Below are 16,476 nucleotides of genomic sequence, written 5' to 3' on the forward strand. Positions count from 1 at the left end.
GAGTATTTTTGTTCAATATTTAATGCTACTCTTAGGGTGAGAGCCCAAATATGAGGAGCTTTATCTAAGTAAATTTGTCATGGTCTTGTGCAACCTGTACTAGTTCACATCTCCAGCCTCTTTCCTCTGTGCATTTTGCCAAGATTTAAATCCATTCCCTACCATCTTTTACCCCAGATCTCCTCACAATACATCTCATGTGAAGCAGGACTTTTGTGCCACAGGGCCATGACTGTGCTGGTGCCCGTGACATCCCCATGGGGAAGCAGAGGTACTCAGCTGAGCAGTTACAGGTAAGTACCCAAAGAGGTGCCACTTCATGTGGCAAAACTGTCAGGACTATGGAGACCAACAAAAGCTGAGCTATAGATACTCTTCAGACTGTTTGAGTCTAAAGGCTGCAGAATCATTTTAGAGAATGCTATTTCAAACTTGCTTCCAAACCCTGATGAATCCTACGTACCTATAGGTAGGTGGATAGGTGAAGACAACTGGGAGTTCTTCCCACGAGCTCCCAAGTGCCAGCTCCAATCCAGAAACAATGTGGATGAGTGACTGCATGCTTTACAGATTGCAACTGAAATATCGTGCTGGCTTTGAGCCCAGGCAATGTGAGCACTCAATTCTTCATTTGTGCATCTCAGTTTTGATCCCTTCGCCGCCTTTAAAATAGAGATGAGCACTTTCCTGTTTTATAGAAATTGTTGTGAGTTAATACGTTCAAGATGTGATCCTTAAATACAAAGGATGTGAAAGCAAAATGAATACTGGGTGTGCTCTTTCATTTTCACCTGTTGAACTAAGTAAATATATTAAAATATAAATATGTAAGCACATACAAAGAAAAAAACAAACAAACCAAACCCACAGATCAAAAAGAAAATCAAATTTGTCACTGAACTTTTAACTGCGTTAAGAAATAAACCAATAAATATTTCCCTGGATTACTTTCCACATTTATACCGAGAGCGTATAGTTGCCACAGAGACTGGTGTGCGTGAACAAACGAAAGCAGGCGAGAGGGAATGCGTCCTCTGAATTTCCAGGGAGACCTGAAATGAGTAACTGGGTTAGCGATGCGGCGGGGCGGGGGTGAAGCCCGAGGGCTCCCGGCCGTGCCGGGGGCGGCTCCCGGAGGCGCTCGGGGACGCTGCGGGTCCGGGACGCCGCGAAGGGCGGGGGCGGCGGCCGGGCGGGCTCGGCGGGGCTGAGCGGCGCTGCTCCAGCCGGCCGCGGGGAGAGCGGCATTTACAGCTACATCCATGAAATACCTATTTAAACCGCAGCCCGGGCTGGTGGCACACGGGCCGCGTGCGGCTGCTGCCGCTGCCGAGAAGGGAGGAGGGGGCTGGAATTAAAATAAGGCACGAAGCGGTTTTAAAAATAGCGTGCGGGCTGCGCGGGGCGGGGCGGCGGCAGCGCGGCCCCGGGGCGGCCCGGCCGGGAGTTCCTGGGCGCCTTGTATGGAGCGCGGCCGCCGCAGGGCCCGGCGCCCGCCCCCGCGGCTCGCCCCGACTTTCCCCGCTGCCGGCAGGGAAGGCAGGAGCCGGCAGCGATCCGCCCGTCTCCAACTCTGCCGCCTGCTTCCCTCCTCTTCTTCCAGGAGCCGCCACCCCGCCTGCCTCTCTCCTCGTCTTTCTGCTCTGCAATCAGTGGAATAAATCAGGGAAGGACGCGCGCACACACACGCAGAGTGGGATCTGTTACAAAAGTAGCGCCGATGGCGGCGGATCGGATGAAGCTGGAGCTGCTGCTGGAGTAGCAGAGAGTGGAGTATCTCTCGCTCGCTCTCTTTTCTCTGTTTCGCCTCTTCTCCCACTCCACCCACAGATCTCCATCGTTTTTTCTCCTCCTCCTCCTTCCCACCCTCGGCCGCGCTCCCGCTTTTCCGCGCATCTCTGGGCTGCGCCTCCTGCGAGGGGGCGGGTGGGGGGAGCGGAGGAGGCTTTAAAGAACCACGGCCCCCCCCGCACCGCCACACACGATAATTGAATTTATTATTATTGCCGTCTCGCCGACTTGGGGAAGGGGGATCGATCTTCGATCAGGAAGATGGCTGCTGGCTGGCTGCTGCTCTTTAGCCTGACACTTTTCCACTCCGTGGTGATGAACCACTCCTCGGAGGGACCCTTCCCCTCGGCCACCACGTAAGTCCCAGCGGGGTCCGGGGGTCCGGGGCGGGAGCACGGCCGGAGCGGGGGCGCTGCTCGGCGCCAGGGACAGCGACAATACAAAGGGAAATCAAGTTAGAGCGGGCGGAAAGTGAAGATCAGGAAAAAAATTGTAGGTTTTCGGCAGCTTTTTCTTAGAAGAGTCGGGGTAGCTGAAGGTCCCGCCGGGGCGGTCGCCGGGAGGGGGAAGCTCCGGTGACGGCCGGCGGCGGGACTTTTGAGGTAAAGGCTTCGCCTAGGAATCCCGCTCCGGAGCGGCTCCCAGATATACCCCGTCAGGTCATCCCTGTCGAGAAGAAAGTTTCGAGTTACATAGAGTCCGCCCCTTCCTCCCACAGAGGTTATTCCAGCCTGGATGGAGTTTCAACACTGTCTATAAAAAAACCTGAAAACTTTGGCAATTTGATGAAAATCCACAGGGAAGTCGGATTTCGTTGCCTTTCCGCGGCCGGCATGGGAAGCGGGGCAGGCGGGCATGGCTGGGAGCTCCGAGCCCGAGCTCCGGCTCCCTCCTGCCTGGCCGGGCTCCAGCGCACCCGCGGGGGCTCGGGGCTGCGGTGGGTCCCGCCGGAGGGGCTTCCGCACGCGTGAAGCCACACAGCTGGAGAAGTGCTTTCTCCAGCCTCGGCCTTGCAGATCGTTACTTCTCAGAAATATCTTCGCGAGAGCTGAAGGATGCTCGCGGTGCGCGCAGCTCGGTGCCTTGCCTGGCCCTGAGATGGGAATCTTTAAAGTGCTGCAGAATTATTAGCATGAAAGTGTTGCCCAGAGCAGTGCAAAGATCAAATAATAATGATGCAGTAAAAGAAGGGCAAAAGGAAGCCAGTACATATTGAAGATTCGCCTACAGATAGGAAAAAAAAAATCCACGACAAAGCACTATGTGATCGTGTTTTCTTTCTTTTTCTTCTCTCTCACCTCATTATTTTTATATTCTTTTTGTTTGGTTGATTTTTTGAAGCACTTACCTTAGTTCCCGAATCTGGGTTAAAGCTACCAGTAGGTAACTTTTAAGTGGATGACTCACTTTAAAGCATTTTACATAAGAAAAAACAGTGCTAATGGTAGTCTTTCCTTATTGTTTAACACTGGGTAGAATTTATTGGTGTCGTTCATCCTGGGCAAAGGATGCGTTGCAGTAATTACCAGCAATGCATTTTCACCAATTAGTACTGCTGGTAGGTTGTTATAATTGGATTCAGTTCTGAGTATCGGTTCCATTATGAAAGACTCAAAGGGATGCTCTCACTGTTAAATGGAAGGAATACAAAGATAAGATGCTAAGATACACTTAGTATCTTCTAAGTTGAATAAATACCGTCTTCCATTGTAGGGAAAATTATCTTCTAAAACACTCTCGTGTTGCAGTGTATAAAGATGTGCCAGGTAGAAGCAAGTGTAGCAAAATACAAACCCAGGACTTTTAAATTCATTGTTTTCTTGTGTTTTCCCGTGTTTCTGTTTTTTTGAGCTCTGAAATTTACAGTTTCTCACTGAGCTGATCAGGTTATCATACACAACTAATTACAATTTATCTTCTATGTGGATTTTTTTGGGTTTAAAAAAGAAAGAAAAATAGAACCCAGTGAAATTGAAAGAAAATAATATAAAAACATTATATATATTTTCAAACAGAGGTCCAGAATGCTTTTTAACATAAGAATATGTGATATTCTTTTAAAACTGGTTTTGTCTCCCCATCTATTTTTGCTAATTTCCTTCTGAATGTACCTTTACTGACAGTCATGATAATAGAAATTGACAGCAGTGAAACATGTAACTATAATTATAACTATACCTATGATAAAGTAATTCAGAATATGTTAATCATCAACATTTCCATGTTCTGCACAATCTACTTGTTTGCTCTTTTTTTTTTCTCATTGTTATTCCATTGAAATGTTGCAGAAACAATCTGTAGAGACTGTGCATCCTTCACAGTACTGTTTCCCCTTTGAAAAGGCATCAAAGTGCAAGCAAGGCTTGGTTTGTTTAGAAGGCAGCACACAACAGGTTGATGCAGGGAGAGCTGCTTAGCAAAAAGTAATGATGTAACAGGTGAAGGAGAAAACAATTTTTCTCTTCTTTTTTAAGACTTGACAGCAGTGTTTCACTTCTTACTAAAAATTACAAATGGGGAAGAACAAAGAGAAGTGACGCAAATGCTCTTAATGTAAAATATATTATATATTAAGAATATTAAAAATAGGAATAAAAAAAAACTTGGGAGAGGAGAATAAAGGAAAGAAAGGATGTGAATAATTGAAGAACTGGAGGTTAGCTGATATTATGTTCTTAGCTACCTGCTTTCTCCCCATTATTTTCAGTCTGTTTTTTCTCTTAGTGGAAAAGTTCATCTGAGGAAGTAGGATTTCCTAGCTGTTGTGTGAAAAATGTGCATATTCAGGGCTGTAGAGTGTATGGTTTCTTCAACAACACAGTATTGTACAATCACTTTTCATTCAGTCATCTGTTTCTTCTGCATTAATAAATATTTTAATATGTGCTTTTACTAAAACATTCAGAAGTCACTATCACCAATATAATAATATAGAAGAATGTAGTATTCTTAGCAAGAAATGCCGAAGGTTTATGAAATGCCTGTGTGATAGAATCTCAGTAATTTGATTAATTTTAATTCTCGGATAAGATAAAAAGGCCCTGATATGTTTCCAAAGCAAAATATAGAGAATTTCATGTGCAGGTTTGTGTTGTATGAAATGGTAGCATTAATTTTTCATTGAAAATCTGAGCAGGTGGTATTGCGTTCCTTGCTTCCAGTGTTGAAATATTTCACTGCAAATATTGAAGACTGTCCTTTAATAAACAATTGAAGTACAGTATTAATTGTGTCTTGATCTGAGCCATAAGGCTTAGCTGCTGATTGATGCATATTGCATTCCATTTAAATGTATCATATTAATTGTGTCATGTGTTTGGGATCTGTTTGTTGGTGCAAGATGCCATGGTCATACTTTCAACACAGCAACTCCAAGTCCTTTAATTACACCTGCAACACAGCAGATATTTTGCACTTAGATGAGAATATTGTATCTAGTACTCCTGGTACTATAACCACTACTGCTATAACAGTATGCAAAGCACTTCTTTTTTGTAGCCATATATATTTATATATTTATTATCTGTACAGACTTCAGAAAAAACATACCGTTAAATATACAAGGTTTGTATGTTGCCTGATAATGATAGCAGAGGACTCAGTTTATTTCTCTTCTTTTATCTATACTGCATCAAGACAGATAGTCTTAAGTGTATCTTGTAATTCCTGAGTATCCTTTTGGCACAGCATGTGTTGATATTGTTACTGATAGTGAGTAATGTACTACATAAAGATACACATTCTCCTTTCTGATAATAAACCTGTTTGTACTGATTAAAAAAGAAAAAAAATCCCAACAAACGAAGCCTATTTTAATTTTTATAAAGCTACAAATGAAGCCTTTCAAAATCAATGGGACTGTTTCTGTAATTACTGCATCACTGTGGATATATATTCATGTATTTTCCTTTTATCTCCCCCCTAATTTTCCTCTGCTATTCCTTTTCTCTCTTTACTTTATCTTTTAATACTTTTTCCTCCTCAGTCATTTGTTCTGTATGTATGTATTACATAAATTATTAAATTCAGGACAAATCTGCCACTTACATAAATTGGTGTAAAACATTGGTGGATAAAGATAATATAAAGATGAAAATAGTATACATATGAACATATATCTATATGTATGCAGACAGGACATTTTTAGAAAAGAAGTTGTGTATTCCCATTTCTTACTTGCATGAATCATCTTTACTGTTTTGGTGTCATTAGGACAACTCAGAGAAGTCTATATGAGTCATATGAATTGGGGCTTGCACAACTGGGACATTCATATTTTTGGCTTCCTCACATGGACCTAACAAGTGTAGGTCCTGCTGAGAGTGTGGCTGGACTTGGTCTCAGCATCACTTTCTGTGTGGCACCAGTGACCAAAGGTACATAAATGACATTTATGTTGTTTTCTTTTCACCTGTTTCTACTGTCAGATTTAGGGATTTTGAGACCTCTCATATGCATAAAATCCCATTTATGGCTTATAGTCTGTGATAGAAGAATGCCAGTTTAGCTGCTGATGTTAATTAGAAAAGACTGCTGTATTAATGGATTATAAAATATCAGGCTCTTTCTCACTTGAAATTTGTTTTTTTCTCAACCTACTTAAAATATTCATTATGAGGAAAAAAATAAGGTACTGGAGTATACCTTCATATCAGTGAATTGGAAAGAGAGCCAAAAGATGTAATCTACTTAGAATCAGGGAAGTGCAATATCACCTCTTAGTGTTTTCTCAGCACATGTCTAAAGGCTGAGCATTATGCAAGATGCTTAAACCCACTGATATTTTAAAGAGGGTTGTTCCAATCCATTCTTCTAGTAGAAACTTAGAGTAAGTGTGAAACAGCTTGTTGATTGGTGGTGTTTATTTTGGTGTTTTAGTGGGATTTTTTTGATTGTGTGGTGGTGGTTTTTTTTGTGTTTTTTTTTTTTTTCATTTTTTAATGTCCTTGTAAATATGGTGAAGATAAATGCAAATCATTTGGATCCACAAAGGATTTTTATGGTTTACATATTTTATGATGTAAATTGTGAATGGGCAATTTCTTTATTTGTTTCCCTCCTAGGTATTTATGCTGGAGCCTCAGAATGAACAAATTCTATAGATTTACATTTTATTAAGTATGAAAATTCAGCTGAAAACATCAAAATAGATACTAATCATAAAAGATGAAATTTCATTGAAATAAATCAGCATTATAGAGGTTCTTGCCATCTTTCATTTTGCAGTGATGCTATTTTCAGCACTGCATTGCTCATACCCTGCAAAATTATTTTATCCAAGAATTCAGCTGCTAGAAAGAGAGATGGAGCTTGGCAGCACATTAGCCTGAAATGTATTCATTGTTAAATAGAAGGCCTGTTGTACAGATCTTAAAAATATTTATCTAGCAGAACACTTTAAATTGATGGAAGCATGGTCAAATTCTTACTGCTTTAATGTTTTGTAACAAAGAAACAACCCAGACTGGCTGCCCACTGGCAACTGACATAGTTGTGTCTTGATCCTTTCTTGCCTTCTGCGAGAATCCTGTATCCAAGGTGGTGTTATCTTCTAGACCAATATTTGACTTAAACTTCTGTGAGATAGGGATTGCAGTTTAGAAGCATTTTAGTAGAGACGAATTACTCATTCTCTGTGTTGCTGACCATAGTAGAAGCAGGAGCCCCAGACTGTTCTGTGCTTCTTTGAAGCAGTACCTGGGCTTGTGATCCCCTATGCTCAAGCTGCATGTTGTGTTTAGAGTGCTCATAGAGACCTTTGTGTCAAAAGGTGATATTTTTGGTGGTAGAAAATTTTGTTTTCTAGTGCCTTATTGACAAATTTCCTCTAATAGAAGAAAAAAAAAAGACCAGAAAACAACCCTGGAATAAAATTAGTGGACCATAGCTACAAGTTGGTAAAGACAGACACCATTATTAATTTACATCTTTTACAGATGCTGAATCAGACTTCTTGATAGAAAGAATGACAGCTCAGTGTCCTTAGTGTCCTGGTTAAAAAAAAAAAAAATCCAAACCAAAACAAAAAAACCCAACAGAGCTAGCACCTTGAAAATGCACAGAAAATAAAAAGCACAAAGCAGTGACTGCATTTGTGTCCCCAGCCCTGGGCTGTGCCTGTTTGTTCTGTCTTAGATTGCTCTTGGCCCATTCCTGCATCAGCTTTTTCATTCCCCTACAGCTGCTGCAAGACAGGTATCAATGAATACTTAAATGATTTGCATTTGAGATTACAGTTCTGATTTACCTCTCTTGCAGAATCTGTTAAAGAGCCTGATCCCACTCAAGTTTCCTCAAACATGCATAAGGCAATTCTCTGTTCTGTAGGATCAGACCAGGAGCTGAGTTTTGCATCAGTTGTGCCACTGCCTACTGCAGCAAATTGGTCATTGTTTTTAGGGGGAGTTGTGATTCTTCTTTCCCTCCTGATTTCCACTAGTAAGCTGAACTGGATTGAAGGTTGTTTGCAGAATATGATTTTTATGTTACACAGTACCTTGTAATGCACACAGTAGTGCTGTGATACATAACACTGGTAGTGAAATTACTGTCAACTACACTTCTACTTCAGTAATGTTCATGGGTTGTATATTCTTAATTTAGGGCCAGACTGTGCTGCTTCTACCCTGGAATGAAGAAGTTCCATTGATACTCTCAGAGAAGTCTGTGCAAGAGTGAAGATTTTCAAAATGTACTTCAGCACTTTTTAATAGCTAAAATTAATGGCATGTGCCTGCAGCTATTCAGCTCAGGAGGGATTTTTCTTTTCCTTTTCTACTGCTTTCCAAACTATTTGTTGACCTACTCTGCTTCTAAGCAAACTCAGGGTTTCACACCTTCTTTCCTTTCCTCCTTCCTTCCAGACTTAGTAAGTTTTCAGGGTGAAATGTAAAACAGACTCTCTTTTACAGCCACCCTGTGACAAGATATGGCTCACTGTTTGAGAATGTTACACTAATGATGGGAGAGAGAGGACCATGGTTTTTGCTTATTTCTGTCCTTACAGCACCTTTCTCTGCATGCCAACAGCAAACTGATGACAAAGAGAGAATTTCTGTTCCTTTTATCATTTTTGCCTATTTATTTACAAAGTTTCTAACAAGTTTATGAAAATTATTGACATTATTTTGCATCAACAAATCAGCAAGCTTTTGCAGTTAATTACAGTAATTCAAAATCAGACATTTTTTTTAATCTGAGGCAGGCCTGAAATAACCACAGAATGTGAAGTTGTAGTATTGCTGACTATTATAAAAAGTGATTTATTGGATTTTCACCCTCTTTAAATTACATTCTCACTGCCTCTCACTGAGAACTGGGTAGCGTAAGTACTGTAGTCTGATTTTGTAACAGATATTGTACATAGTGATTTAAGAAGTTTTCTTTTTTGAAATTTCCTTTGTTTCTCCAGGACCATGAATGTTCATTCAGAAATGCAGAAAGAAGAATTTTTTTAAAATGTGTCCTATTTATTATATGAACTAAGAATAATTTTTGCACAGCCTTTATTAGATATAACATGGAGGTACATACTACATTAGATTTTTCTCTGCATAAAATGCTTCAGTTGAAATCTGTGAGCAAAGTCTCTCAAATGTATTCATTATAATAAAATCTGATTCATTTTTGCCCTGATTTGAGAAGTAAGTAAGAACACAAAGGAGTTGCTGAGTCCACAGTCTAGTTTTCGCAGCAATCAGATGATAAATTATATGTGAATTATTTAAAAGAGAAAAGCTAGACTTGATTCATACAAACAATATTTGAACTGAAATGTTCCTATTTTCCTGCAGGTTCCCACTAGATTGGTCTCAAAGCTTAAAATGTTCCCCAGTGATGTCTCTCCCACCCTTATTTTTACTCAGATTTTTATTATATTTTGATAGCATGGACTAAATATTCTTCCAGGTAGGCAGAAAAATAAGGTTACAAAAGATCTGTGGCTAAGGGTGGTGGCAATATTAAAACCTAAATCAAGTCATGCCACTGTTCTAAATTGTCACTATTAATATCGTGCTGCATTTTTCTTTATACACTAAGGTAGTCTTAAACAAGCCAGTAAAAGGCAAGTTTTCTTCATTCTTGAAATGAGCAGAAATTGGCCACACCAGGTATATGTTGACTTTTGATTAGAAATTCCAACCTTTTTCATAGGAGGGAAGTGAGTCATGGGAGCTGTTCTGTCAAAGATTATTGAAGTGAAACATTTTGCAGTCCGAAATGGATAAATTGTGTTATCAACGCTGCAGGCAAGGGAAAAGTAATGAAAAAGAGATGACAGGAAGTATGAATTACAAAATTAGGGTTCTTATTATTCCTTCCCTGCGTCTTACAGGTCACTCCTGAACATGTAAATACAATGTCTCTTGAGACCAGTCAAATGTTGAGGGATAAGTACAGCAGTCCACTAAAAGGCAACTTTTAATTCATGGTATTCTGATGTGGACTAGTGTTGAGGAAAATGCTTTATTTTGTAAATGGCTAAATGAAGCATCACAGTAATAATTTTTCCCAGTGTGGATTGGGGTAGTCTATTTGGTAGAAGTCTTGTGGATCCTAAATACCGCCTTATACTGGGAAGTAATGCTCTTTGCTTGGGGAATGCTCTGCCCTTAAAACTCCGTTTTGTGAGTTTAATCCAGAAACGTGGTGGTTTTTCATGCAGATGTTAAGGCAGAATTTTTTTTTTCTTTTTTTGCAGTATATGGCAGTTTTCTTGCAGTTGATTTAAGCAGAATAAAATATAATACATAATATACTATTCATTTGTGAGTAGTTTCTGCAGAAACTACAAAAAATCCATTTTTTTTGTTATCCTCGCTTGTAATTTTAATATTTTTACCTATGGGTGTAATGAGTTGTTTAGACTTTTTTTCAAAGATGGGTCAAAGTGAAGAATGATCCATGTAAGGATGGAAACTGAGTGAGCAATGAACCTTCTTGCACCCTCATCTTCTGTTGAAAGAATCCCGTGTTAGATTGATTAGCTGGGTGTGTGTAGGTTGGTTAGCTGTGTGTGTTTCTTAATAAAGGAAGTATTTCTTGATCTGATGCTTTCTTAAAGATTAATTCAGTGGCACCAGTTTTGGAAAAAAAGACAAAAAAGAGCAGTATACATTAATTTATTTAATGTATTCTGTGTACCATGGCTGAGGTTTTTATCATTAAATGTATTTATTTTTTTTAGTATTATCAGCCTCAGCCTCACTTTAACAGTCTTGCCTTATTTCTCCAATTTTGTACCTTAGATTTCGATATTAATTTCTCTCAGTAAAGTAGGAAACTTCAGTATCTTACCATTTAGTCAGGCAAGGGTTTATTGTCAAGATTAATTTGTTAGCTAATGCCTCTAAAGCCTTCTGTAGTTGAAAAGTGTCGTTAAGCTGTTAAGCCTAATTTATTAAGATGTGTGTTTGCTATATTCCCACTTTACCTCAGAAACTTGCATGGCCAATCCTTTCCTGATGGATGATACCTCTGGTTTACCTGGTTCTCAAAGTGATTTTTTTTAATAGAATCTTTGTAGAAAACTTACCATCATATCTGCTTCTATTGGTAACTTGTGATCTGGAGATCTGGGAGAAGTTAATCCCCACGATTTGTGCTTCTTGGATGTACACAGATTGCAAAACATAAGCTTAACAGCATTTTTAGAAACTAAGAGGAGTCAGCAAAAATCTGCAGACAGTATGGTGAAGAGAAGCCAGCATGTGACTCATGCTCGTTGCGCTCATTGCCACTCCTGCCAATTCCTTTCCCACTCTGGAGAGCGCTGGAAGCTGTGGATCCCGGGATCTTCTGAAATTTGTGCTGTAGATATTTCGTAGTGGCAAAAAAAACAATAGTTAGATAGAATACAACAAGGGCTTATGACACGAGCTCGTTAAGGTGATCTGTTGCTTCTTTTGCAGCACAGACTACTGCTGGTTTTATTCCATTTCTAAAATGGAAATGACACCCAAATTGTCATCTTGCTTGAATCAATGTGTTTAATAAAGCAAGATGCCCTGTTTCTATAAGAAAGATGGTAAGAAAAGTACACATTTTTTCCTAATTTACAGACTAGTAGCAGTAAGATGGTCATCAATAATCACTAATTACCTGACAATCACCAAGACTCTTAAGATTTCAAGCAGGAGTAACATAGTTTTCAATGCAATTGCTTTTGTTTGCTCTAGCCAGTAGCAACAGAAGTGTAGTTCTTAATATTTTTTTGTTATTTACCAAGCCACTTTTGTTGCCTTAGCATCTTCTTGATTAGATTTTTTTATCTGTTTTTAACATCTTTTAGATTATGTGCTAGGCATATAAGCTGGGAGAGAATCGCTCATATGTGCAGGAACATACATTAAGGAGATTTCACTGTAATATAAACATGGGGAACAGGTTTGTGGTAATTGAAGGCAGAATCTGGTCTCTTTTGACTGATTAGAAATACATGAGGGATCTGTGCATGACTAAGAATATGTCTAGGATATACTCTAAATGCCTTTGGAAATGGTTGGGTACTCAATTTCATCCTTCTTTCCACCAGTGTAATTTCAGCATAATGAGTATCAGTCCTGTATCATTTAAATCCTCAGTGCAAGGATGAATCCACATAAAATAATTTCTGATTAAACACATGCAGGTTTCATTGCAACAGAATGAGTCATCACTGTCAAGGTCTGATTGTGAAAATTGCATAAAATAAAATGTGATACATGGTTTTATTAGGCTTTGCAGAGGGGAATAGTAAGATATCCCAGGGAAACCATGTGTGATATCAGATGTGGTCATTTGTCTTCCTTTTAAATGATAAGCTCTGACACCCCTTCATTTTCTGTGCCCCAGTGAGCAAGTGTCCATGTGAAAAAGAAGTTCTTAATGTGCTGGAAGGCACTGAAAAATGTTACCCTAGATTAGGAAGAAACATGATTTTATTAAATAAAAATGTGGAATTGTAAGGAAGAAATACTTTCCTTTTCAAAGTACTGTAACACTTAGTAATGTGCAGGTTTGCTCTAAGTGGCTTTCACAGATGTGCTTTTTTGTAGTTTTGTTATTGGTTTTGTTTCCTTTTTCTTCTTAAGCAATTAGTTCTAGAGCTTAATTTGGAATGGTAGGAATGACAGTAGTAATTTAGTTTAACCCCTCATGCACAACCGAGTAATTCATTCATCTTTGGGTATGAAGTCTTGAGTTTTTGGGTAATTGGAATTAAAAACAGCAAAAAATGTGCAGACAAACTTTATATTTGTTTCCAGTGAAACTGGATTTACTCTGAAAGATGATACTGATGCTTTATGGGGACATGAGGTGGAATTCTGCTATGGTAGCTGCTTTGCTATTAGAAGCACTTGGCCAGTGTCTTAACTTCTGTATATGCTCCTTGTATAGATACACTCTCTCAAAATTAGGATTAAAAGCAGCCATCACTTCCGTGCATGGCTGGTGAGAGTTTTGGTTAACAAATGACCAGAAAGAGTATCGTAGTAGATGGAACAATAATTTGCTTGCAGGTATTTTGCTAATAGCGTTTTTACCCTTTCATAAATCCATTTATTGATAGAATAAAGTACTTTTATGGCCTGCAAGGTAGTCTTGGATAAACATGCTCAGTTATTCTCCTGCAGGTATCCATGGTTCCACAAACACTTTATGTATTCATTAGTGATGCTTTCAACATTGCAAATACAGGTTAAACATTGATGATTGAATATTTTGTTCCACACGTCTTATTAACTGGGGCTCTATTTCTTTTTAGTGACTAGTGTTTTACTCAACAATTGTTCCATTACTCTCTGTGGGAATAATGTGCTTATAGAATAAAATGAGGACTAATATTTAAAAAAATCCTTTAGAAAAACTTTTTAAAAAAAGTTTAAAGTAAGATATTTAGCTATAAAGCTTAAACCCTTGAAAACTAGCAAAAGCAAGACAAGAAACTGCCTTAAGCCTTAAATTGTTTTCCTTATAATATCTTCATTGTGATCCTGTCTTCAGTTACAAAACCAACTGTATTTTTTTTCTTCTGGAAACACCTTTAATTGAGAAAATTATTCAACATGCAAGCCCACTGTAAGACTGGTGGATTTTGTAGATAACTTTGGTAAAGCTGCAAAGGACATACCTTGTCTTTTATAATGTAAAACTAGTACTAGTTGCCACTACATGGAGAGAGTGTAGGAGCATCTGCCTTTGGGAACTGAAAGTAAACTATTAACCAAAGCTATGCACTGAACATAAAAGCTATGATAGAGATATCCTATTCAAAGAGATATTTTGAGATGTTTGGATTTTTTTGTATTACTAGGACATTGTTTCACTGCTGAAGGAGAGGGTGCTGGTTGCTGCCATGTTTTTTATGATGTGTGACTTCAGTAATTGGTACAGACTCTCACTGGGCAGGAATTACTTTCTAGCTGGAATTTTTCCTGCAAATTAGCAAACAGGAAGTATCAGCAAGATACCAGGAAAGACTGCTTAAAGTAAAGTAATTCTTCCTTACTTACAATGAAACCTTCCTACAGTGTCAGCAAAGTAATAGATTAAACAATTTTTTTCTTAATAGATTCCCCCCCCAAAAAAACCAAAGATAAAAACCCAGAAAAAAACCCCACAAAACTTGCAGTATTTTAAATGTGTTGTACTCCAAAGTTCTTAAACAAATATTTGCTAGGCAAATCCAGGCTGCATGAGGTACACAGTTTTGTTTGTTGCTGTGAAATCGAGTTTCTAATTCAACAGTAATTTAGATAGATTCAGTTTGTGGTTTGTTACTATGTGATTTGACACAGACACACACTCTCCATGCAACATTTCTTTCACCTGGGAAAATTGGATAATGAACTAATGAAGGTTTTCTTGGCTGATAATGCTGTCTGTTTTCAGAGCGTGGCAATTACACAATCTTTTTAGCACTCAATGTCTAAACAAAATCAATATAAAAATAAGGGCTATTTGCGGTGAAGTATCATTATTTTACATTGTTTGGGTAGCTCTCTGAGAGTCTGAAATGATATTAAAATGATACAGTAAAGAAAAAAAACCTCAGGAGCTTTAAAGCCAGCAATCTAAAGACCACATGATTTTTCTCTCAGCTCAAGTAATTCACCACTAATTGTCTGCCTCGGTACAAATGCAATACTTATCATTGCTGCTCACCCTTTTTTTTTAGAAGAAAAGCTCAGTTCTATGTGTCTCAAATCTATATTTGATTTGAATTTACACAGTTTCAAAGTTGTAAATTGGACTGGATTAAAGCTTCGAAACCATTTATTTACAATAATACGACAGCTTTGTGGTCTGTTTCTTTTTTATACTTACCCAGTTTTCTCCTTCATCAGTGAATTCTTCAAAGGGGCATGGAGAATTGCTTGTACAATTGTTTGTAATATGCTGTCTAAGTGCTGTTGCATTTTTTTGCTATTACATATCAAAGCAGAATAAAGGGTTGAATTCTTATTGCTATTAAAATTGTGAAGGTATATTCAGGCTATCAGCTTCTTCATAGACTTTAGCCTCCAAGTTAAGGTAAGGAAAATTCAGATTAAATATACAAAATGCCTTGACATTACAACTAAGTATCTTGTGGATCCATTCTCTAAAAGCTGTCTTGGTGCTTCTGAAATGTTAAGCTTCTAAATTTGTACTGAAGAGAAATCTGAAAGAGCAAAAGCTCTCTTCTGTATTATATAGGAGCTGGACAGTACTTTTTCCATTTCCCAACTTTTTTTATTTTCAACTGATGTATTTTTAAAAAGGAAGAAACTAAAAACCTTTTCATTTTAAAGTTCATTTAAAAGGTGTAAGTATGGAGTGATGTCATATATGAGATGAAATAAAATATTTCTACTGTAGTCTTTCAGATTTTTTGATCAAGTACTGAATTAGCTCCTTAATCTGAAGAAAGTATTACTGAATGATGCTGATAAAACATATTCCCTGGAAACATTTCAGGTCAGTTTGGACAGGGCTCTGTGGAACCTGATCTACTTAAAGATGTCCCTGCCGTTCCAGGGAGGTGAATTAGATGACCTTAAAAGTTCTTCTGACCCCGACTATTCTATTATTCTATCTTTTTTTTTTTTTAAATATTATTTCTGAATTCTTCTTTTAGTAGATTTGTGGATTATTTTAAAGGCTTCTATAGATGTTATCTTTGTTGCCAATCTACTCCAGAGAAGCACGGTGATGTTGACTAGCTTTCACTTTTGTCTTAGGTAATACCTTTTAATGATATTAAACTTGACCTTTTGCATTCTCATGCTATGGAACAAAATAATGCTAAAGCTCCATGGAAATGGTCTGGATCCCGTGTTTTCCAAGTAGTGATAAAAAATATCAGAAATTCATAGAAATTATGTACAGAATATAATCTGTTGCATAATTTTTTATATCTTTGGTGCATTTCTGGATCTGTTTTCCAATATGGCTGAATCTGTTGTGTGTGATTCAGTTTGACATGAATCAAGTGACTGAAGTGTGTCAGGGTAGGTGTTTGAGTACACATCTCAAACAGCAGCATTGCACACACCATGCACTTGTGTCTCTGTTCTTATTAACACAATGCTTGAAACCTCCAAACAAAACAATCAGCCCCTGTATCACTTCAGATTCTGTGTGAGAGAAACTTATGAGAATGAGGCAGAGATCCTTAGGCAGAAGGTTTTTCAGGGAAACAGCATCCCTAGTAATGATAAA

General features: G+C 38.5%; 1 protein-coding gene across 4 annotated transcripts in view; it reads left to right on the forward strand.

Moving 5' to 3' along the window:
* The first annotated feature begins 989 nt into the window (after positions 1-989).
* CACNA2D1 (calcium voltage-gated channel auxiliary subunit alpha2delta 1) overlaps positions 990-16,476 on the forward strand; it is a 359,436-nt gene continuing 343,949 nt past the window's right edge. The window contains exons 1-2 of one of the 4 annotated variants that reach the window (XM_064421876.1): positions 990-1,069; positions 1,604-2,147. In XM_064421876.1, coding sequence (XP_064277946.1) covers positions 2,053-2,147 — 95 coding nt within the window. In that variant the 5' untranslated portion in view covers positions 990-1,069; positions 1,604-2,052. Of the gene's footprint in view, positions 1,070-1,228; positions 2,148-16,476 lie in introns of those variants that run through there. The other 3 variants (XM_064421879.1, XM_064421878.1, XM_064421877.1) reach the window with 3 other exon arrangements.

The sequence above is a fragment of the Passer domesticus genome, chromosome 5 (assembly GCF_036417665.1).
Source record: "Passer domesticus isolate bPasDom1 chromosome 5, bPasDom1.hap1, whole genome shotgun sequence".
NCBI lineage: Eukaryota > Metazoa > Chordata > Aves > Passeriformes > Passeridae > Passer > Passer domesticus.